The sequence below is a fragment of the Macaca mulatta genome, chromosome 3 (assembly GCF_049350105.2).
Source record: "Macaca mulatta isolate MMU2019108-1 chromosome 3, T2T-MMU8v2.0, whole genome shotgun sequence".
Lineage (NCBI taxonomy): Eukaryota > Metazoa > Chordata > Mammalia > Primates > Cercopithecidae > Macaca > Macaca mulatta.
The window spans coordinates 191,635,380-191,659,553 of record NC_133408.1 but is presented as its reverse complement, the minus strand read 5'-3'; the positions used below and the strand labels follow the sequence as shown (position 1 = coordinate 191,659,553).

General features: G+C 38.1%; 1 protein-coding gene across 23 annotated transcripts in view; it reads left to right on the top strand.

The window, feature by feature from the left end:
- Positions 1-24,174, top strand: part of KMT2C (lysine methyltransferase 2C) — a 298,088-nt gene that overhangs the window by 194,758 nt on the left and 79,156 nt on the right. For all 23 annotated transcript variants that reach the window (XM_028846502.2, XM_028846498.2, XM_077997768.1 and 20 more), the window contains 7 exons: positions 2,054-2,155; positions 2,346-2,450; positions 8,033-8,214; positions 8,469-8,633; positions 9,964-10,073; positions 10,578-10,643; positions 11,914-12,126. In XM_028846502.2, coding sequence (XP_028702335.2) covers positions 2,054-2,155; positions 2,346-2,450; positions 8,033-8,214; positions 8,469-8,633; positions 9,964-10,073; positions 10,578-10,643; positions 11,914-12,126 — 943 coding nt within the window. The remainder of the gene's footprint in view (positions 1-2,053; positions 2,156-2,345; positions 2,451-8,032; positions 8,215-8,468; positions 8,634-9,963; positions 10,074-10,577; positions 10,644-11,913; positions 12,127-24,174) is intronic.

Below are 24,174 nucleotides of genomic sequence, written 5' to 3'. Positions count from 1 at the left end.
AATGTTGCATAATTTTCTAATGTTTGGATTTGCCATTGTTTTACTTATTCCGTAGTGATGAATATCGGCATTATTAGGGTTCATATGACTGTAAATTGCTCTTATAAAGCATTAGTACTGTCCATTAAAACTGCTTTTACACCGAGCGCGGTGGCTCATGCCTGTAATCCCAGCACTTTGGCAGGCCAAGGCGGGCGGATCACCGTGTCAGGAGATCGAAACCATCCTGGCTAACATGGTAAAACCCCATTTCTACTAAAAATACAAAAAAATTAGCCGGGCGTGGTGGCAGGCGCGTGAACCCAGGAGGCGGAGCTTGCAGTGAGCCGAGATCGCGCCACTGCACTCCAGCCTGGGGGACAGAGCGAGACTGTCTCAAAAAAACCAAAAAAACTGCTTTTAAATGTATTTGTTTTGAAAAATACTGAGATGTAGTCCTTCTATTTAGTTTGCCTGCCTGCCTGCCTGCCTGCCTCCCTCCCTCCCTCCCTCCCTCCCTCCCTTCCTTCCTCCCTTCCTCCCTTCCTTCTGTCCTAACTTCCTTCCTTCTGTCCTTCTTTCCTCTCTTCCTCTTTTTTTTTTTTTGGAGATAGGGTCTTGCTCTGTCACCCAGGCTGGAGTGCCATGGTGTAATCTTGGCTCACTGTAACCTCTGCCTCCCGGGTTCAAGTGATTCTCCTGCCTCAGCCTCCTGAGTAGCTGAGACTACAGGCATGTGCCACCACGCTTGGCTATTTTTTGTATTTTTGGTAGAGACGGGATTTCACCACGTTGCCCAGGCTGGTCTTGAACTCCTGAGCTCAAGCGATCCACCCACTTCAGCCTCCTAAAGTGCTAGGATTATAGACATGAGCCACCACACCCAGCTGGTTAATCTTCTTTCAGTTGTTCCTCAAGAAAAGTAATTCTATTGTTTTATGTTTTGACCTTGAACATAACCTGTTGTGTTTCAACTCTGTCTTTCCAGGCTTAGGTTGTAAGCTTTTTAAAGAAAGAGGATTGTATTTTATGATTTTGGCACTGTCCTCCTTGTCTTCTTCTACAACTTCTAGTTCAGAGCTTTATTTTGTTTCATAATCACTCTAGAAATTAGTAACAAACCAGTGGGTACTTAGTTGATGTAGTCAAATAGAACTAAGTCCAGACTCAACAATATTGGTTGATAATCATTTGGATAATACTGAAATTTTGATATTATTCAAAATAATATTCTAAAGTGGTATAATAGAAATATAATGAGAACCACATATGCAATTTAAAACTTCCTAGTAGCCACGTTAAAAAGTTACAGTGAGCTGGGCGCAGTGGATCACTTGAGGTCAGGAGTTAGAGACCAGCCTGACCAACATTGTGAAACCCCATCTCTACGAAAAATACAAAAATTAGCTGGGTGTGGTGGTGGACACTTGTGATCCCAGCTACTTGGGAGGCTGAGGCAGGAGAATAGCTTGAATCGGGAGGCTGAGGTTGCAGTGAGCCGAGATTGCACCATTACACTCCAGCCTGGGCAACAAGAGTGAAACTCCCTCTCAAAACAAAATAAAGGTTATAGTGAACAGGCTAAATTAATTTTAATGCCTTTCATTTTGACTGATATATCTAAAATATTACCATTTCAACATGTAATATATAATTACGTGTTGTATTTTATGCTTACAGTACATCTCAGTTCAGACTAGCTACATAGCAGATCCCAAGTGTATGTCACTAAAATAGAGTGATAGATTTGTGTGTGTACATACATATAATATTATCATTTATAGTTTCTTGATTAGAATTCTGCATGATCAAGTCTTGCTAAGACAGGTTTATTGTATTTTCTCATTACTTCTTGGTCTATAGGAATTCTACCTCTAAAGAGAGAATTAGGTGAATAATAAAATGTTATGACTCCATTTTATGGTAGTATTTTAGCATTAATAGTATTTGGAATTGTTATTCTAGACCTTGGCAAAAATATATGTTTTGATTATGAATTTTCTGAAGCTTTCCAGTTAAGTGTAAAACAAGTGAAAAATATAACTTCGTATTTTGTGTATTTTGCTTTTTATAGGTGTCTGCTGCAGATATTTCATCAAATAAGGATGATGAAGAAAACTCTATGCACAATACAGTTGTGTTGTTTTCTAGTAGTGACAAGTTCACTTTGAATCAGGTTTGAACTTAACAATTTACTGTCTTCCTCATTGAATTCCTCCTTGCACATTTCTGCTTTATCTCATATACAGAAGTCATCCAATATCTAGCTATAGAGCTATATTAGTTAAGAAGGTATTTTTAAAGTAAAATTTGTAGATTTTTAGCTTAGTCTCCATTTAAAATATGTTCTGTTTTCTTAACTTCAGGATATGTGTGTAGTTTGTGGCAGTTTTGGCCAAGGAGCAGAAGGAAGATTACTTGCCTGTTCTCAGTGTGGTCAGTGTTACCATCCATACTGTGTCAGTATTAAGGTAAACATCCTTAAATTGAATTAACAAAAATGTAGTGAATTTTTATTTGATTTGAGTGGTAACATGAACTCCCAGTTCTCACAGTTAAGTATGATGAATACTATACATATGTGACAGTATTTAAGTACTTTAAATACTGCTTTTAAGGGTTTGCTATCTCAAGAAATTTGCTCCTCTATAAATCTTATATTGTACTAATATCCTGCTTTTGTCTTGAAAAAGTAAAACATAAAAATATGTGCATTTAACTTAAAAGATAATTTATACTATTCACAAAGATTTTAGGTTTAACTGATTAATTTTGTCTGTTGATTTAAAAAGCTGAGAACTGGAGTATTTAGTAAAAAATTATTAGCCCATTCTGTTCTTTCCCACATTCTGTTTCCTCTATGCTCACTCGTATACAAAAAGACATTTTCTCCTTATAGCCAAAAGAAACAAAACAAATGTCATATTTAATGCAATTGGTAATAATCGAGAGTCAGCACTGCTCACTTTCAAGCATTTCAGGATAGAGGCTTTCTGGGGAACCTTTTAAGTGGTATCGTGTGCTTGGTTTTAAATATGGACAGGTCTCAATACTTCAGTAGTTGAGGTTCTTGATGTTTTCTTTTTAAGAACTCAGTCTTTTTTTTTTTTTTTTTTTTTTTTTTGAGACGGAGTCTTGCTCTGTCGCCCAAGCTGGAGTGCAGTGGCGCGATCCTGGCTCACTGCAAGCTCCACCTCCCGGGTTCACGCCATTCTCCTGCCCCAGCCTCCCGAGTAGCTGGGACTACAGGCGCCCGCCACCTCGCCCGGCTCATTTTTTGTATTTTTAGTAGAGACAGGGTTTCACCGTGGTCTCGATCTCCTGACTTTGTGATTCGCCTGCCTCGGCCTCCCAAAGTGCTGGGATTACAGGCGTGAGCCACCGCACCCGGCCAAGAACTCAGTCTTAATAAAACTTACATATTTGAATAAAGTGTCATGGCCACTGGAAGCAAGCATGGAGGTATAGCTGTACAGCAGAGGTCTTAATGTACTCCACAAGTAAATCTTTTCTAGTACTGCCATACCATGTACTATAAATACTAACCTCAGTTTCAGTGATAGGTCATGAACTATGAGTGATTTTTATACCTTTCTCCCCTGCCCTTCAAACATGACTGTATTATATCATTGTCAGTAAAATGTCAGTGTAGTAAATAAATCAACATTATCTCCCTCAGAATTCTTTGTTGATAACTACACTAGTATTTCTTTTATAGGGTATTATAGGTTTTTGTGAATTTAGGAATCAAAATGAAAGATTATAATTAATACTATCCAAAATAGAAGACTAGTACGGTTAATTTATGTAGTCTTTTAAAATTAGTTGCTCGTGACATTTGACTGAAAAAGAGTATATAAAGTCAATTAAAAAATAAGAGTTATATATGCATAAAATATGTTTCTTTTCTTCTTTGTACTTTGTATAAAAGTTGCTGTTACTAGATTTTGTGTTTTAGAATACTTAGTGTTTTGGACCGAAGGAAATTGAATAAGATCCCTTTCAAGGTAGTAATGTATTTCTTTTAACCCATCCAACAATTACCGAATTCCCATTTTACAGATGAGTTAAATATGACTTACATAAGTTAAGATTGGACAATTAGTTCACTGTCAAACACCTAGTTACTGGTAGAGCTAGAATATGAATTCCTATTTTTAAAAGTTGTATGTGGTTCCTTTTATACGATGACGCTGTTTTGGACAGTGTAGGATACTGCAGTCTCATTGATTGAGAAATACAGCAGTATCTAGAAATATACTAGGGATATTTGAATTGACTCAGTTTGAATTTTTGTTGTAGGAGGCGATTGTTTGTGGATAAGTTTGATACCTTTGAAGCTTCTTTTTAAGCTTGCTGGGGCAAGTCTAGAAAGCCTTCACTCTCAGGTGGATGTTTTCAGACTTTATGGTTTTAGAACCTTAACACTCTTTAAAATTCCTGAGGACTCCATAGTTTTTGTTTATGAGGATTTTAACTCTGGACTATTCACCATTTTAGGAATTAAAACTAGGAACATTTTATAACACAAGACTACAGAAGCACAACCCGCATAATGTCAGTGTAATGATATGATACAACATGTAGCCTCTATAAATACCACTGTATAATTGTGAATGAATTAAAGTGAAAAAAAGGCAAATTAAATCCTAGTATTATTTAAACTTGTTTTAACCTTACAGGCCCACTGGGGTTCCCTAGACCACACTTTGGTAGCTGCGGTCCTAGCATTAGTTTAACCCTATACTTAAGACTTGGCCTTTCTGGGATCTCTACTGAATTCTACCCCCTGTTCACCATTGTCTTTGTACTCTGACTGGTTGGGCTTCACTTGTCTTTGAGCCTTTTGCAAGCTCGGTAACTGTGCAGCTTACAAATTCCCAGTAGGTGTACTTTCCCCTGGTTGGGGGTCTTTGGCCTTATAGCAGTGCAGCTTGGTGTTCTGCCAAAGACTTCAGGGGAATCCTTTAGATTTCTGGAGCTCTTAGTCCTTATGCTTCTTCATTTTGAGTACTGTGTCCTGCACATTCCACTGCCTCACCTTCCCTAACCCCAGGGAGGCCATGGATTGTTCTCTGATGAGGTTCTCCTTCCCTGGGCAGCAGTCTGGAAACTGTTTCTAGGTGGAGTATCACAGGACCCCCTGAGTGTTTCCTTCCTCTCAGAGACCACTGTCTCCTGTGTTATGTGTTGTCCAATATCTGAAAACAAGTGTTTCATACATTTTGTCCAATTTTCTAGTATCTTATGGGAGAACAGGCTGGTCCCACCTACTCCATTATAGTTGAAGCATGTATCCGTATTAGATTATCCGTATCAGATCTGTAACAATTTTGGACAGGGTACCATGAATGGAATCCTGGATGACATCTTATTTGAAAAAATTTTTAAAACTAAGCCTAAACTGGTTCAGCAGAAGAAAAAAATGACTTGATAGTACAACCCCAGTACCTAGGTTAAAAGGAAATTTCACAGAGGGAGAAATTGTTCAAGTGTTGAAGTACTAGCAATCAAGAAACACAAACGCTAATGTTTCCATTAGATTTGAGAATAAGAAGGTCTTGGCGAGCCTGGCTTAAGCAGTTTTGAGTGGATGTGGGCGCAGAGACCATAGTGTAGTATGTTGAAGAGTGAATATAAACTGAGAAAGTTGGAGAGTTTGGTTGTAAAAGGGGCCACAGGTATCTGTGAAGAAAACTTAGGAGGAATGAAAATAAATATTTTTAAAATTCTGCCACTAAACACCTCAGATCTGTCTGCCACTTTATCTTCAGATCATCATCGAAGCCAGGGTTAGGCAGACTGGCCCATAGACTAAATCTGACCCATTTCCTTTGTTTGCAAATAAACTTTTATTGAAATATGGCCATGTTCTTTTGTTTACATATATTTGTAGTGGGTTTTGCTTTACACTGGTAGGGTTTTTATAAAGTTGCAACAGGTCATATGGCCCTCAGAACTTTCTATTTACTCTCTGGCCCTTTATTGGAAATGTTTGCTGGCTACTGCTCTAAGCCACCCTGATCTTACTCCTAGGCCATTTCCTTCATGTGGGCAAATAATATATTAACTTGGTAATCTAAGACAAATTCTTAAAAATCATATAAGCTAATCAAATTAATAAATATACATGTTTAAAAACCAAATGACATGAAAAGCTTTGTAATGGGCCGGGCGTGTTGCCTCACACCTGTAATCCCAGCACTTTGGGAGGCCGAGGCAGGTGGATCACTTGAGGTCAGGAGTTCGAGCCAGCCTGGCCAACATAGTAAAACTCTGTCTCTACTAAAAATACAAAAATTAGCTGGGTGTGGTGGCTCATTCCTGTAGTCCCAGCTACTCAGGAGGCTGAGCCAGGAGAATTATTTGAACATGGGAGGCAGAGGTTGCAGTGAGCTGAGATCACACCACTGCATTCCAGCCCAGGCAACAAAGCAGGACTGTCTCAAAAAAAAAAAAAAAAAAAAAAGCCTTGTAATGAACAACCAACCCTTGTATTACTTTACCTCCATGTCTGAGGCAATCACTTTTCATCTTTTCAGGTCTTTTTTCTTGTAGTTAGTGCTATAGCTCTAAATGATAAACTGGTTTACTGCTTTATCAGTGCTAGATTTTGTCGACTTTCTGCTATGAATAAATCAATTCTGATTTAGGTCTTAAAATACACCTCCTTCCTTCTCCCAATATAGTTGTATTACTATGTTTAGTTCAATTAATAAGGTGTTGATTTTGACTCAGTGAATGTTCACTGCAGATCTAAATAGTGTACTATGAGTTTCTTTTGTCTTTCATGGAGTTTTTAATAACAAGAAAGTAATAGTGACTCTCCATTTGTTCTTTGTTTTTGCCTACTATACAACTATCATATAAGATTATTTTTTAAAGTACCGTTTTTTTCTGGGAAGAATCCTACCCTCCTCCTGGACATTCCCTTCTCCTGCTCTGAAACATGCCAGGAGCTTCTAGGTGTGTTGTTCTCATCCTTAAACTTTCCTGGCCTGATGTCTTTTGTTGGATCTGTTGATTTATAGATCCCAAATCTTCCTTTTCTTTATCCTCATTCTGTTCCACATATCTCTCAGTAACTTTATTAGAAGGAGAATGAGGGAGCTGAATTTTGAGTCTTCCTGTGTCTACAACGTATTCTGTCTTCACACACAGTTGCTTGTGTAGCTAGGTTGAGAATTGTACTTTGAAAAGTGTTTTCTTGTAGAATTGGAAACTTATGCATCTGGATTTGGGAAGTTTGGTGCCATTCTGATAGGTGTTCCTCTGAATTTAACTCTTGTTTTCTTCTCTGGTATCTTTTAGGCTTTCATGTACCTCATGATCTGAATTTTTATTCTCCACCCTCATTACCTGCTGTGTCATTATCATGTGGGCACTTGGTTGGTTCTATCTGTACACCCTAGTCTCTTGAGATCTTTAAGAAGTTCCACAATCTTAATATTACATGGTGTGACTTCCTTCAGGAGTTGATTAGGGATTTGGAGATTCCCAAATATTCTACTAACACCCTTGAGAGAGAGAAGAATAAACAGAGGAGTGAATGTGAACTTCGGAATTCCTAGCTTCATAGTCTAAATAGAAATCCTCTAAGATAATAAAATGTCCCTAAGAACTCATGTTTTACATTATTATTTTTTTTTTGGTATTTTTTCTATTGATTTTAAGCATGGAAACGTAGATGGAGATTTTGTTGATGTATTTTCAAATTATGTATCAGTAATAGGGAAACTTACTTGATTTCTTTAAAATGTGGTCACTATATCTATAAATATAGTGGACATTAAATGTACAGCATAAGGTAATTATGTGGACTTTAAAAAGGCATTAAAATATATGCCACTTTCTATTATTCTGCTCAGTAGGCTCCTAAAAGTGCATATGAACATGCCCAACCCAATATTGGGCCTCCGTAGGTGCTCAATAAATGTTAGTTGATTGCCTCTTTTCTGCTTCTAGGTACATAAGCACCATACTAATTTATATAGTATATTTGATTATGTTAGGTTAATGCATAAATCACATGGATTGGTTGTTTCTTTTACAGATCACTAAAGTGGTTCTTAGCAAAGGTTGGAGGTGTCTTGAGTGCACTGTGTGTGAGGCCTGTGGGAAGGCAACTGACCCAGGAAGACTCCTGCTGTGTGATGATTGTGACATAAGTTATCACACCTACTGCCTAGACCCTCCATTGCAGACAGTTCCCAAAGGAGGCTGGAAGTGCAAATGGTACTCTAGGATTTGTTTGCCTTGCTAGTCTTTCAAGTTCAGAACTTTCTCATACCACTTTAGTTTTTAAAAATTAGCCACATCTATTTAATTGAATAATACACGTATGCTATGATAGATATCACTAATCAGAAAAATTTTCACATACACATTAAATCATTCCCCCATTATGTTCGTATGTAGCTTCCTGAATTACAGTAACTGAATAACTAAGAAAATAAAATTGAGACTTTTCGGGGGGATTTGGATTTCAGGTGTGTTTGGTGCAGACACTGTGGAGCAACATCTGCAGGTCTAAGATGTGAATGGCAGAACAATTACACACAGTGCGCTCCTTGTGCAAGCTTATCTTCCTGTCCAGTCTGCTATCGAAACTATAGAGAAGAAGATCTTATTCTGCAATGTAGACAATGTGATAGGTATTGTGCTATTTTTTCATCTTTTTAAAGCTTTTCTCTTTGAAATGTAGCAAAAAGAAAATGGAAAATAGCTTTTCCTTTATCATAAGTTTTAGGTACAGAACTTTTTGCTTTGTAGATTTTTAGTCACCTAGAAACTTACAGAAGTGATTTCCTGTTTTGAATTCTCAATTCCAGACTAAAGTTTTTTTTTTGTTTTGTTTTGTTTTTTAATTTAGAGACCGAGTCTCGCTCTGTCGCCAGACTGGAGTGCAGTGGCACGATCTCGGCTTACTGCAGCCTCCGCCTTTTGGGTTCAAGCGATTCTTCTGCCTCAGCCTCCCAAGTAGCTGGGACTACAGGCGCGTGCCACCACACCCAGCTAATTTTTGTATTTTTAGTAGAGATGGGGTTTCACCATGTTGGCCAGGATGGTCTCGATCTTTTGACCTTGTGATCCACCCACCTCGGCCTCCCAAAGTGTTGTGATTACAGGCGTGAGCCACTGCTTCTGGCCAAGACTAAAGATTTTTAATTTAGGCCTTTTTGAGGGTTTAGAAATCCCTTGAAATTAGATGGAGAATTATTGCCTTCATCTATGCCATTTCTTATGGAAGGTTTCTGAATCTTTCAATAAATTATGAAGAATATCTAACACATTCTGTTCTCCTTAAACCACTTTTTCTTAAAGCTCTAAATACTAGATATCTAGATATTAGATACCACCTTCTGCCTGCCCTACGTAATTATGTGGAATTTCAAAATCAAGAATATTTCGTTGCTTTCATTAGTATATTGTTGTACTCTTTTAGAAGTTAAGCAGTGAACATATATTATTATTAATAGTATTATTTCATCAGTAGTACAGTATTCTTGGGACTCTGCCTACTAATTCTTTGTTCCAATGCCAGACAACTTTTTACTTTATTTCCCAATTACCATTCAACATTGCTTTACATGAGATATATCTACTTCAAATTAGATGCATTGCATGGAGCACATATATGCTAGCACTGCCATTTGCAATATTTCTGAATACCTTCCTGTTTGCTCTAACTAGCTTCCTTGCTGTCTTTGAAATATTTAATATATGATGATAAAATAATTGGCTTCCTTATGTAATGTGCTTTGCTTCCTCTCTAATAGTTGTTCTTATTCCTTTTATTTCCTTCTTAGCGCTATGAAAGTTTTCTGTTAATAGGGATAGTTAGGAGAAAAGGGCAAGGTAGGAGGAGCATGTGAGGCTTAGGGCTTTTAAGTTTGAAGACTGTCAGTGTTACAGGTTTTAAAAGGTAGCAGTTCTCAGTATATTCCATTTTTTAAAAAACATGTACAAATATGGTCTTTTTAGATGGATGCATGCAGTTTGTCAAAACTTAAATACTGAGGAAGAAGTGGAAAATGTAGCAGACATTGGTTTTGATTGTAGCATGTGCAGACCCTATATGCCTGCGTCTAATGGTAAGAGAATAATTTAAACTGTGAGTCTGCACTGTTGTACCACTCACTTGCACCTTACTGTCCATAACCAATGAATTAGCTTAGCTATACTCTATTTTGTCTTTGTGAAACTTACTTTGACAAGTATTTTACAAAAAATATTACTTTTGGTTACACATGACTTATCACAACTTTTAATAAAACAATTGACATGAAACAATAAAAAGCATATACTTTAGATGTAAACTATAATTTTGCTTCCAGGGAACATGATCTTGTAGTTATTGACAATATGTCAAAATCCAATATATTGATTCTTTCTTAGCCAGGTTTTCCTCCATGACTTGAGTATTTCCTTCACCACTTCTTGTTTTGTTGTTGCTTTAAAAACCACTTTTAACTTTAGTGTTCAAACATTTATTTTAATAAAATGAGTATAGAAACAAATTTTAATCATATATAAGTATTTAAATACACTTTACTTTTTCTGAAAAGAATTACCTGGATTTTTTTTTTTCGTTTCAGTGCCTTCCTCAGACTGCTGTGAATCTTCACTTGTAGCACAAATTGTCACAAAAGTAAAAGAGCTAGGTAAAATTTGAAATGCTTTACGTAATTTAATTAATTTACTTTGCTTAATTTTTACATAATTGGCTTACCACTCGTCAAACCTGCTTCAATCATATGGGTGTTCTATCCAAATTCCTTCATGTTGGTAATCATTTCCACAATGATACATAAAATGTCGTCCAGCTTTACTGGGGCAGTACTCCTATAAATTTCAGCAAGTTGGCAACAAAAATAACAGCTCTTAGAATAACCATTAATGCCATACTTGCTTTGGATTCATTGATATATTACTGTGCTTAATTATCAGTTAGCAGAAAATATGGCCTAGTTAGCAAACAGATTTGTTTTAGAATTAATTCAATGTCTTAATTTTTAAAATAATAAACTTAGTATGGTGATTAATATGATATTCTTATTAAACAATCATTCTTTTGAATACTTGTATTTAATAGCACCTGATACAAAAACATTTGGATAGTACAGGAATTGTTCTAAGGAACAACAGTTTTGTACATTTAAAATTAAATCTGCAGGATTTGTACTTATTTATCACCTCTCCCTATTAGTAATTATGTTGGTACTCTGATTTTTCCAGATGAACTTCTGGAGTATTCTCTCTTCTCTTATGTAAATAGATCCCTATCTTTTGATCTTTTCTAGGAAAAAGCTCATAGTGGATTAGCTGAGCATTGCGTTTAGTTGCAGTGCTTCTAACTCTTTTTATTGGGACATGAAAATAGAAATGGCAGGAAGACTTTTTTTTTTTTTTGGAGTCAGAGTCTCGCCCTGTCACCCAGGCTGGAGTGCAGTGGCATGATCTCGGCTTACTGTAACCTCCACCTCCCGGGTTCAAGCGATTCTCCTGCCTCAGCCTCCCAAGTAGCTGGGATTACAGGTGCATGCCACCACACCTGGCTAATGTTTTGTATTTTTAGAAGAGACAGGGTTTCACTGTGTTATCCAGGATGGTCTCGATCTCCTGACCTCGTGATCCGCCTGCCACCTCGGCCTCCCAAAGTGCTGGGATTACAGGTGTGAGCCCCCGCACCCGGCCCAGGAAGACCATTTTTTAAAAACATGCAGCCTTTTTGCCTATAATCCCAGAAAGTTTGACCTATTGTTCCTAGTTTTTATTGGGTATCATGAAGTTAATTATTCATGCATTTCATAGATACGTAATTGCTTTCTAGAACTACGGTCACATTCCCTTGACATGGGTATTTTGGAACAGTAATCAGTCAAATTTAAAATGAAAGTTTAAATTTGTATTCTTGGGATTTTGTAATTTTAGACCCACCCAAGACTTATACCCAGGATGGTGTGTGTTTGACTGAATCAGGGATGACTCAGTTACAGAGCCTCACAGTTACAGTTCCAAGAAGAAAACGGTCAAAACCAAAATTGAAATTGAAGATTATAAATCAGAATAGCGTGGCCGTCCTTCAGACCCCTCCAGACATCCAATCAGAGCATTCAAGGGATGGTGAAATGGATGATAGTCGAGGTAATACTAATTTATTTTCCATGAAATATGTGTGCAAGAATTAAAGCATATAAAGTAACTTTTGAAATATGTGTATGATTTACCAAAGGGTAAATCACACTAACTTAGATAACCCCTGATGTGACCCTTGCCATTTCCAAATGAGTGATCTTCTTAGACCTTGCCTTTTCAGGTTCTCTTCCTTTCACACATTTTAGAACAGACCTACCTTTCAGAAATCTCAAGGAGCACCGTATCTTTGAAGATCACAGGTGGGGAAATACAGAGGGCTTGACTTTAGGTTGCTAGATAACATAAACCTTCTCAGATACTGTGAGCTTGGATAATACCATGTTTAAGTTAATGTAGAACTTGATGCATACATTCAAGAAATGGAAAAGCTGTCATTTGATATTACTTCAGGTATAACTTCATATTCACCAGTGTGCATCATAAACTATTGGTTTATAAACATTTTCTTGATCGATGTAAATGTAACATTTTTCTAGCTGAATTTTTTTTTTTTTTTTTTGGTGGGGAGACAGGGTCTCGCTCTGTTGCCCAGGTTGGAGTGCAGTGGCACGATCTTGGCTCACTACAACATCTGCCTCCTGGGCTCAAGTGTCCCTCCTACCTCAGCCTCCTGAGTAGCTGGGACCATGGATGTGGGCCACCACGCCCGGCTAATTTTTGTATTTTTTTTTTGTAGAGATGGGGTTTTGCTGTGTTGCCCAGACTGGTCTTGAACTCTCCTGGGCTCGAGCCATCTGGTCTGCTCAGCCTGCTAAATTCTTGAGATAGCAAAATATTTTAATAGTAATTTAAAATCCAATATGAGTTATATCCTAAAGAGGATTACTATAGGTTTGCTCATTTTTGGGGCGGATATTTATTTTCAACTGATTTAGAAATGAAGTGATAATTATTTCTGTTCCATTATATTTTATTTCATAGGTTTTTTTTTTTTTTTTTTTTTTTTAAGGGGCTGTGTCTTGTTATGTTGCCCAGGCTGGTTTCCAACTCCTGGGCTCAAGTGATCCTCCTGCCTCAGCCTCTCAAGTAGCAGGTGCTACAGGCATGTGCCACTGCAGCTGGCTTTGAGACAATAGAATTTATTGAATACCTACTATATGTCAGATGTTGGAAATCGTATCAGTGTACAAAGCAGGTAGAATTCTCTGCAGAGAGTTTATATTTTAATGTTAGGTAACCCAACTCTTAAAAAAAAAATCAGTTAATTATAACATGTTTGGCAAGTCCCATGGTAAAAATAAAGTTTGATTAAGAGGAATTGGCTGGCTGGGCACAGTGGCTCACGCCTGTAATCCCAACACTTAGGGAGGCCAAGGTAGGTAGATCACTTGAGGTCAGGAGTTCGAGACCAGACTGGCCAACATGGTGAAACTTCATCTCTGCTAACAATACAAAAATTAGCTGGGCTCAGTGCCATGCACTTGTAATGCCAGCTACTCGGGAGGCCAAGGCAGGAGAATTGCTTGAACCTGGGAGGTGGAGGTTATAGTAAGCTGAGACTGCACCACTGCTCTCCAGCATGAGTGACAGAGCAAGACTCCATCTCCAAAAAAAAAAAAAAAAAAAAAAAAAAGGAATTGGAAGTACAGATGGGTGTTTAGGGTCCATATGAATGGAAAGCAGTATTTGAACACAGATTTTAAAGAGGTGAGTGAGTGAGCCACTTGATTACCTGAGAGAAGAGCATCCCAGACAGTGAGGAAGCCAGTGTAAAGGCTCTGGGTGAGAGTGTGCTGAGTTTATTTGAAGAATGTTGTGGAGACCAAGAGAGTGAGCAGAGCAGACAGTCAGAAGGTGAGAAGATTAGAGATGGACAGACAAGAAGGGCAGTTCAGTATATCTCAGCACAACCATAAGGTGATGTGTCAGTAGTTTGTGCTTAATAGCAATGGAATGGGAGGCCATTGAATGTTTCTGAAAAGAAGAACACCATGATCTTATTTATATTTTAAGAGGGACACTCTCCTATGATATAAATAGATGATTAGGCGCAAGAGTTATGGCAGGTAGATCAGTGAGGAACAGTGGTCCAGGTGAGAGGTAATTGTGGCTTTGAAAAGGTATGTCTTTTGTGGCCGGGCTCGATGGCTTGTGCCTGTAATCTCAGCACTTTGGGAGACCAGGGTGGGTGGATCACCTGAGGTCAGGAGATCAAGACCATCCTGGCCAACATGGTGAAACCCTGTCGCTACTAAAAATACAAAAATTAGCTGGGCATGGTGGCACGTGCCTGTAATCCCAGCTACTCGGGAGGCAGAGAATTGCTCGAACCCAGGAGGCAGAGGTTGCAGTGAGCTGAGATTGAGCCACTGCACTCCAGCCTGGCAACAGAGTGAGACTCCATCTCAAAAAAAAAAAAAAAAAAAAGATATGTCTTTTGTATGTTCTTGATAATTTTTGTTTTGTAGTAGTGTGTTTTGGGTCTATGTTGCTGGGAGAAAAGCTTTCTGATGCTTGTATATAACTGATTTCAGATACCATTGAACAGATAATTTGATTTGGGGGCTTGTAGTTTGTGAAGAGATAGTCCATAAACTTAGGAGGAATTGATCAGATCAGCATTAACAAGAATTTCCATTTCTGAGGATGTTAAAAAAATGTCTGAAAAAGGTTTCCATAGTCTCTTAAATTAGGGAAGTGCTCCATTTCACAAAATACGAAAGGTTTCTTGATAATAGTACACATTGTTTCCCAAATTATGAGATTATAATATCTTTTAAAAACAACACAAAAGACCTTGGAAGCTTTTCCTTGTGACTACCATTTGTAAGCACTGAGAAATGGTGATATGTTTCAATTTCATACTTTCTCATTGACTTGTATCAGGGTAAAAGAAAATCAGTTGAAAAATTACCCTTACTTTTTTTAACTTTACGTGATAAAATAGCCCATCTGAATTTACTGAATTTGTCCTTATTTTTTTGAATATGAAAAAAGATTGTTTAGTGTGTTGGATGTTAAATGCTAAGACAATTTTAGAATTTAAGGAATTGAATATACACTATTTTCATGACTAGTCTGTCATGTTCATTTACATGCCAGGATCTCACATGCTTTGTGGAAGGAAGGGTACATTCCTAGGGATAAAATAAATGCATGTTACTTGGACAACATTTTTGCTTTCTGCTGTTGGCTAAATAAAAATCCCTTTTAAAAATTTAGTATTGCTGCTGGGCGCGGTGGCTCACGCCTGTAATCCCAGCACTCTGGGAGGCCGAGGCGGGCGGATCACAAGGTCAGGAGATCGAGACCATCCTGGCTAACAGGGTGAAACCCCGTCTCTACTAAAAATACAAAAAAGCCGGGCGTGGTGGTGGGCGCCTGTAGTCCCAGCTACTGGGGAGGCTGAGGCAGGAGAATGACGTGAACCCAGAAGGCGGAGCTTGCATTGAGCCGTGATCACGCCACTGCACTCCAGCCTGGGCGACACAGCGAGACTCCGTCTCAAAAAAAAAAAAAATTTAGTATTGCCATACTTCGTCATATTAAAAATGTTTTAGATTATTATCTTGAAACTGCACATACACACCCCTAAAATAAGTTTTATGGTATTTAATATGCCTGTACAGGAGAAAAAATAGGAAAAGGATACAATCATCATAAGTTCTTATTATTACATTATGCTGAGATTTCTAATAATGCTGCCCTTTTCTGGGCATTTTGTATTAAACCTAAAATTTGTGATGTTTTAGACTGTTTCACTAACGTGTTTTGATAATGTCTCAGTGCTCTTGGGAAAGCATTATAAAGTAGTGGGCAATGTTGAAACCTACTCTGGATGTTTTTAGGCAAATTTTTTAACTTCTCTAGTGCTAGTGTTCTCATTTATAAAATAGGTGAACCAGGATGAGCCCACAGGATAGTTGTGCTGATGAGGTGCAAGGATGCGTGCCAGGCACCCGGCACTGGCTCTTCCCACACGTAGAGTGCTCAGTAACCGTGAGCTATTAGAATACAAGTGCTCAACCAGTGCTTCGGCAGTTGTGTTCTGTGTCCAGCAGAACTCAACAGAATCCCATGCTTGTCTTTATATGTGAATTCAGTTCCTTTTCAGTTAGTAAGAAATCATGCCTGTGTTTGGGTAATTGAACTTTTAGGATGGGGGAATTGCCTGCCACAATTATTCTCCAAACTTAATGTTTCCATGTCTTTTTCTTCATTTTGGAAGTTGTGGAAAAATTATAATGAAAGAGTATATAAACGTTTTCCTCTGTATTATAGCGTATCTGACAGTTTCCTTTATTAAAAAGTACAATACATTAGGGAGAGACTTGATGAACTTAAAGTTTGAAAAGTAGTATTGACTATAAGTGATCTTCAGCTGTGCATTTTTCAATTTGAGGTTGTCAGAATGTAATATTACACATTATTTTACACACCTCTGCAGGATCCAAACTGTGATGTTCCTGGAGTATTGGAACAATACCTATGACTTTTTGTTTCCATTGATTTTTAACTCTTCTAATAACCACTTCTTTAAGAAAAGTCATACATCATCACTTTGATATATCGGAAACAAATTCCTTATGCAATAAAAGCATACCTCTTTCTCACCTACTGGGATCTAGAAACCCTGTTATTGCAAGAAAAAAATCCCAAACCTCAAGAAAATAAAAACACTCTGTCTCAAGAATGGAAACACAGCACATTTCCTCTCAATCAGTGGCCCCAGAGAGACCATCACAATGTATGGACGTGTTTGGAGGTGCGGGAATAGGACTGCACCAAGGCTGTAGCAGGCCAGCAGGTGGGGCAGACTGAGTGGAGGGAGGAGACTGGCATTCAGTAACTACTGTAGAGTGGGAAGAGTGCGGTAAACTATCCACCTGGTGAAGGTGGCTGCTTTCTTGAAGTTTGTTACTTTCTGTAGTGTTAATTCCCTCAACTGTTAAAATTTGATTTCTAGACAAGTTACACATTCAAATGATTTAAAATTGGAAAAGAATAAAAAGGTAAGCAGTGAAGTCTCTCCCTTTCCCCTGCCTTCATGCCCCCAGTTTACATCTCCGGAAACCTCGGAGGTTTCTTCTGTAACCTCCCGGATGTGTTTTATGCATGTACAAGGAAATGTGTATATATATATGTTTTTTGTTCCTCTTGTCTTGCTACTTTTTACTGTCCTTCATTTTTTTATGGCTGCAAATATTCCTTTATATGGAAATATAAGCAACTTAATTTACCAGTTCTTTCCCCTGTTGATAGACCTTTGGGTTTCTTTCAATCTTTTACTGTGAATAATACAATGAATCACCTGGTATATTTATAATGTTGTATGTAGGTGGGCCTGCAAAGGTGAATTCCTTGCTAAATCCAAAGACATAATGCATTTGAAACTATTTTTGCAGGTAGGATACGGGTTTTGTTTTGTTTTTTTTTTTTATTTATTTTTATTTTACATATCTGAGGTATACAACATGCTTTGTATACATAGTGAAATGATTACTATAGTCAGATGTCTGTATCCTTCATCTTTCGTAGTTACTCTGTGTGTGTGTGTGTGCGTGCGTGTGTGTGCATGTAAAATCTCTTTCAGCAAATTTTCGATACACAGTATTATTAACTATGGTTCTCATGTTGTGTAGTAATTTGATCTCTAGAATTACTCATTTTACCTAACTGCAGATTGGTACCCTCTGACCTACTTCTTCCCATCCCAACCATCCCCCATCCCCAGACCCTTGATAACCACCATTCTGCTCTCTATATATACAGCTTCTCACCCCCCGCCTCCCATTCTGCTTATTAAGTGAGATCATACAGTATTTTTCTGTGTCTAGCTTAATTTACTTAGCATAGCTTCCTCCAGGTTCATCCATGTTGTCACAAATGGCAGTATCTCCTTTCTTAAGGCCAACTATTCCATTGTATAGTTAAGTCCTCATTGTCATCAGTAAGTTCTTAGAAACTGTGGTTAAGAGGTGGAAAAAAAGTATGACAAAACCGATTTTTTTTTTCATTGCATTATACCAAAATTAGATTGAAGGAAACAGTGTTACTTGAGAACATGCTGTATGTTCATTTAGCTTAACATTTCAGTTCCCAAGAACCTATTGATGACATTAAGGGAGGACTTATATATGTACATACACACATCACAATTTCTTCGTCCATTCATCTGTCCTTGAATGGATAAGTAAATTGTCCATTAGGACACTTAGTTTGTTTCCATATCTTGGCTATTGTAAGTAATGCTGCCATGAATGTGGGAGTGCAGATGTCTCTCTCGGGTGCTGATTCTTTACCTTTGAATATATGCCCAGCAGAGGCATTGCTGCATCTTATGGTAGTTACATTTTTTTAAAGGAACCTCTATACTGTTTTCAATAATGGCTATACTAATTTACATTCCTATCAACCGTGTACAAAGGTTTCGTTTTCTACACATCCTTACCAACACTTTTGTCTTTGCCTTTTTGATGATAGTCATTCTAAGAGACATGAGATAATATCTATTGTGGTTTTAATTTTCATTTTCCTGATGATTATGGTGTTGAGCATCTTTTCATACACCATTTGACCATTTGTGTGACTTTGGAAAAATGGCTATTCAGGTCCCTTGCTTATTTTAAAATCCAGTTATTTGGGGGTTTTTTGCTACTGAGTTGTGTGAGTTCCTCATATGTTTTGGATTTTAACACCTTATCAGATGTGTGGTTTGCCAATATTTTCCCCTAATCTCTGTGCTACCTTTTTACCCTGTTTTTGTTTTTGCTATACAGAAGCTTATTTGCTTGATGTAGTCCCACTTGCTTGTTTTTGCTTTTGCTGCCTGAACTTTTGGTGTGATATCCAAAAAATCATTGTCAAGGAGGATATCAAGGAGTTTTTCTCCTATATTTCCTTGTAGGAGCTTTATGACTTCAAGTCTTAGGTATTTAATCCATTTCGAGTTGCTTTTTGTGTATGATGTGTAAGATAGGCATCAGGTCCAGTTTCATTCTTTTGCATATAGATATCTAGTTTTCTTACCACTACTTATTGAGGAGACCGTCTTTTCCCTGTTGTATCTTATTGGACTTGTCAAAAATTAGCTTGTAATATATGCTTGGGTTTATTTCTGGGCTCTGTATTCGGTTCCATTGATCCATGTGTCTGTTTTTATGCCAGTACCATACTGTCTTGATAACTATCACTTTGTAATATAACTTGAAATCAGGTAGTGTGATACCTTCTACTTTTTCTTTCTCAAGATTCTTTTGGCTATTCAGGGTCTTTTATGATTTAATACAAATTTGTGTTTTTTATTTTTGTGAAAAATGCCTTTGGAAATTTGCATTGAAGCTGTAGATCACTTTGGATGGTATGGACATTTTAACAATATTATTCCAGTCCACAAACATGGGGATATCTTTATATTTATTTGTGTCTTCAGTTTTTTTCTTTTTTTTGAGACACAGTCAGGCTCTGTTGCCCAGGCAGGAGTGCAGTGGCGCGATCTCAGCTCACTGCAACCTCCACCTCCTCCTGGGCTCAAGCAGTTCTGCTGCCTCAGCCCCCCAAGTAGCTGGGATTACAGGTGCCTGCCACCACACCTGGCCAATTTTTGTATTGTCAGTAGAGACAGGGTTTCGCCATGTGGCCAGGCTGCTCTTGAACTCCTGATCTCAGGTGATCTACTCACCTTGGCCTCCCAAAGTGCTGGGATTACAGGCGTGAGCCACCACTCCCGGCTCTGTGTCTTCAGTTTCTTTTGTCAATATTTTATAATGTTTAGTATATAAACCTTTTACTTCCTTCATTAAATTTGTTCCTAAGTGTTTTATTCTTTTTGGTGTTATTTTAAGTGGAAATGTTTTCTTGATTTTTTTTCAGATCATTATTGGTATAAAGAAATGCATGTGATTTTTGTATATTGATTTTGTATCCTGCTACTTGACTTGAATTCATTTATTTTAGTAATTGTGGAATTTTTAGGGGTTTCTACATACAGGATCATGTCATCTGCACACAGGGATAATTTTGCCCCTTTTTTTCTGCTTGGATGCTTTTTATTTCCTTTTCTTATGTGATTGTTCTGGCTAGGACTATGTTGAATATAAGTGTTAAGATTAGGTATCCTTGCCTTGTCCCAAATGTTGAAGAAAAGCTTTCATTCTTTCCCTGTTACAGGTTTGTTTTTGAATAGGCAATAGCTATAAGAAATACAAAGGTCTTAAAAAGAGTGAACAATGTTAAGTTAGTCTACCTTTCTCGGCCATCCCTTCCTTGGAAAGAACCAGTGGTTTTCTTATAACTTTCCAGAGATTAGTCATCTAGATACAAGTATGCATATATGGAAGAATTTCTCATGTTTGGGTGATATGGTCTTTTCCTTTTTTTTCCTTTTTTTTTTTTTTTTTTTGAGACACAGTCTCGCTCTGTCGCCCAGACTGGAGTGCAGTGGTGCAATCTTGGCTCACTGCAACTTGTGCCTCCCGGGTTCATGCCATTCTCCTGCCTCAGCCTCCTGAGTAGCTGGGACTACAGGCGCCCGCCACCTCACCCGGCTGTTTTTGTATTTTTAATAGAGATGGGTTTTCACCATGTTAGCCAGGGTGGTCTCAATCTTCTGACCTCATGACCCACCCGCCTCAGCCTCCCAAAGTGCTGTGCTGAAATTGCAGGCATGAGCCACCGCGCCTGGCCGATATGGTCTTTTTCTTTATTGCGGCCTGTGGGAATCAGAAGGCCCTTGTGAATATGTTGGTTAGAAGAGACTTTAGCCTTCAGTGATACCACTTGTGTTAGGGCACTGTATGTGCTACTTTATGCCATTTGTCTCAACATGTATGCTTACTGGTGTCACTATGAACCTCATCAATAAAAGTGCTCTCTTGGGTTTTACTGTCCTCGTGTGCATTGTTTCAGTTGATAGGTGGTCTTTGTATTAGATCCAGTGCTATCCTTGGCCACAAACCATTACATATGATTAATTTAGGGATTTCTTCTTCATCATCTTGGAGATCATCTTGTGTTCTCTCCTGTGTTACATGTGTTTTCTGCAGTTTCATTAATTTCTGTTATTTCTTCCGTCAATTTGGGTGGAACGTATCTTCCATAGCTCCCTGACAGAGAAGGTGTGGAAGGTAAGTTTTGGGCATTATATACTTCTGAAAATGTCTTTATTTTACCTTCCTACCTGACTGATCTTTTCCAGGTTGGAAATACGTTTTCATTTATCATTTTTAGTCCATTGATCCACTGCCTTTTAGTTTCTAGTATATGAAGAACTCGATTCCTTCTATGTGACCTGTGTTTTCTTAGGAGCTCTTAGGATTTTAGGAAATTCTTTGTCCTCAGTGTTCTAAAATTTCATGAGGATAACGTCTGTTTTTGTCTATTTTGGATTTTTTTTTTTTTTTTTTTGAGACGGGGTCTCGCTCTGTCGCCCAGGCTGGAGTGCAGTGGCGCGATCTCGGCTCACTGCAAGCTCCGCCTCCCGGGTTCACGCCATTCTCCTGCCTCAGCCTCCCGAGTAGCTGGGACTACAGGCGCCCACAACCGCGCCCGGCGAATTTTTTGTATTTTTAGTAGAGACGGGGTTTCACCATGGTCTCGATCTCCTGACCTTGTGATCCGCCCGCCTCGGCCTCCCAAAGTGCTGGGATTACAGGCGTGAGCCACTGCGCCCGGCCCCTATTTTGGATTTTAAAAATCTGTTTTGTTAGACACTGAGTGGTCTCTTTCAGTCTGCCATCTTACATCCTTCAGTGGCAGGAGATGTTCTTGAACTATATTATTGACAACAATTCCCTCTCTTTTTCTAGAATTCTGCTTTTCAGATGTGAAACGTACTCAATTTTTCTCTGCTTCTTTCCAATTCATGTCCTTATTTTATCTTCCTCTACTGAGTTTTGTTTTTATTTCTGTTGTTTCAATTATTTCATGAGCTTTCTTTCCTTCCTTTGAATGTTTCTTTTGTAGCATCCTATTCTTGCCTCATGGGTATCTTATCTTATCCCTCAGAGGATTTTAATCTTTTTTAAAATTTTTTTCTTCCTACTTAGTCTATTAATTCCAAATTGTCTTTTGTGTTTTCAGGTCTCTGTCAGGGGTGTTGCAGATCTTCAGGCTTCTATGGCCCACATTAAAAGAATTGTCTTGGGCCACACATAAAATACACTGATGATAGCTGATGAGCTTTTTTTAAAAAAAACAAACAAAACAAAACAAAACAGAACTTATAAAAAGTCTCATAATGTTGTATGAAAGTTTATGAACTTGCAGTGGGCTACATTTTAAGCATCTTGGGCTGCAGGTTGGACAAGCTTGTTACAGACCATCATCAGATAATCTTTATTGTACCTGCATGATGAAAAGTGAATAACTAAAGATGGAGACTGGATAGATACTATTTTTATTTTTTAAAAAAGGAATTAAGTAGTTGATTGGAAAGCTTTGAGTATGTGGTGGTGCTTGTCAATTTGTAAGTTTAGTGGGGTGATTTGTGCTGACCATTTGGGGAACCCTCTGGTTTCAGTATCTTTAGATGTTCTTCTTGAACTGATCAGGTTCCCCACAACAGTCTTTTCAAACCTCATACTTGGAGGCTGGAGATCTGGCTGCTAACTTTCTGAGAATTTAGTGGGGAAACATGGGGTACGGCAGCGGGAGCAGGATGGGGTTGTCCACATTTAGTATGCCCACATTTAGTATAGTTTCTTCATCCTATTTTCAGTCTTTATCCCATTGTTGCGTTTAAGGTCACCCAGGAATCCTGCATCCCATGAATGAGAGTAGCAGCTTCTCGGTGTGTAAACCTAGGAAGCAGGTGTAGGGAGTATGACTTCTGTAGGTAATTAAATAAAGCTCTTGTTGCTTTGGTTTTCTCCCACTTATTTCCAAAGGTAGCCAGTTTTCCTAGTTTCTCAGCCTTCTGAGGATTGTTATAAACTGCATTCTTTTTTTCAGTTCTTTCTGCCTTCAACTGAGAATTTAACTTTGTTGTTTTTCTCCTTTCCTATTGTCTTTTTTTTTTTTTTTTTTTTTTTTTTTAAAGGAGATTGGGTCTTTCTCTGTTGCCCAGGCTGGAATGCAGTGGTGTGATCATAACTCACTGTAGCCTCAGCCTCCTGGCTCAAGCAATTCTCTTCTCCCACCTCAGCCTCCCAAATAGCTGGGATTGCAGGCATGCCACCATGCCCCTGCTTGATTTTATCTTTTAAAAATGGATTATTTTAGTGTGTTTTTAGTAGAGTTTCAGGAGAATGAAATTTTAATATATGGATTTAGCCTGCCACCTTCACCCCAAATTCCCTGTCATTAACTTTTAGGTGGGTTTATTTGGAAGTAAACAATTGGTATTGTTATCTTTGGTGCTTGCTGTGTTTCAGTAATTTTCTTTTTTCTTTTCTCTTTCTTTCGTTCTTTCTTTCTGAAACGGAATTTTGCTCTTGTTGCTCAGGCTGGAGTGCAATGGCATAATCTCAGCTCACTGAAACCTCCACCTCCCGGGTTCAAGCAATTCTCCTGCCTCAGTCTCCTGAGTAGCTGGGATTACAGACGTGTACCACAACACCCGGATAATTTTGTATTTTTGGTAGAGACTCACCATGTTGGTCAGGCTGGTCTGGAACTCCTGACCTCAAGTGATCCACCTGCCTTGGCCCCCCCAAAGTGCTGGGATTATGGGCATGAGCCACCCTGCCTGGCCTATAAACTTTTCTTTTCATGGCTTAGTCATAAGTTCATAGCCATTATCAGATTGTTGTGGAATTGGCTTCAAATATAATAAAAAACAAAAGACGCATACCCTGTTCATGCCATTACAGAAATATGTTATCTCTAATACTGAGAATATTGAAGGAGTTAACAACTTGATTTTAAAATGTATTTGATAAACATGTCTTTTTCCTGTAATACAATGTAAAGCATATATAACTTGGAAAAGTTTGATTACATAGTGTTAAAATAGCATTCTCTAAAATAGCATTCTCTAAGCATTCCATTTACCACATTCAGTGAAGTATTTGTTGAACATGTATTAGGTATCCTGCTAACAATACATCTGTTACTAAGAAAATCTGTGTACCTGTTCTCATGGAGAATACAGTCCAG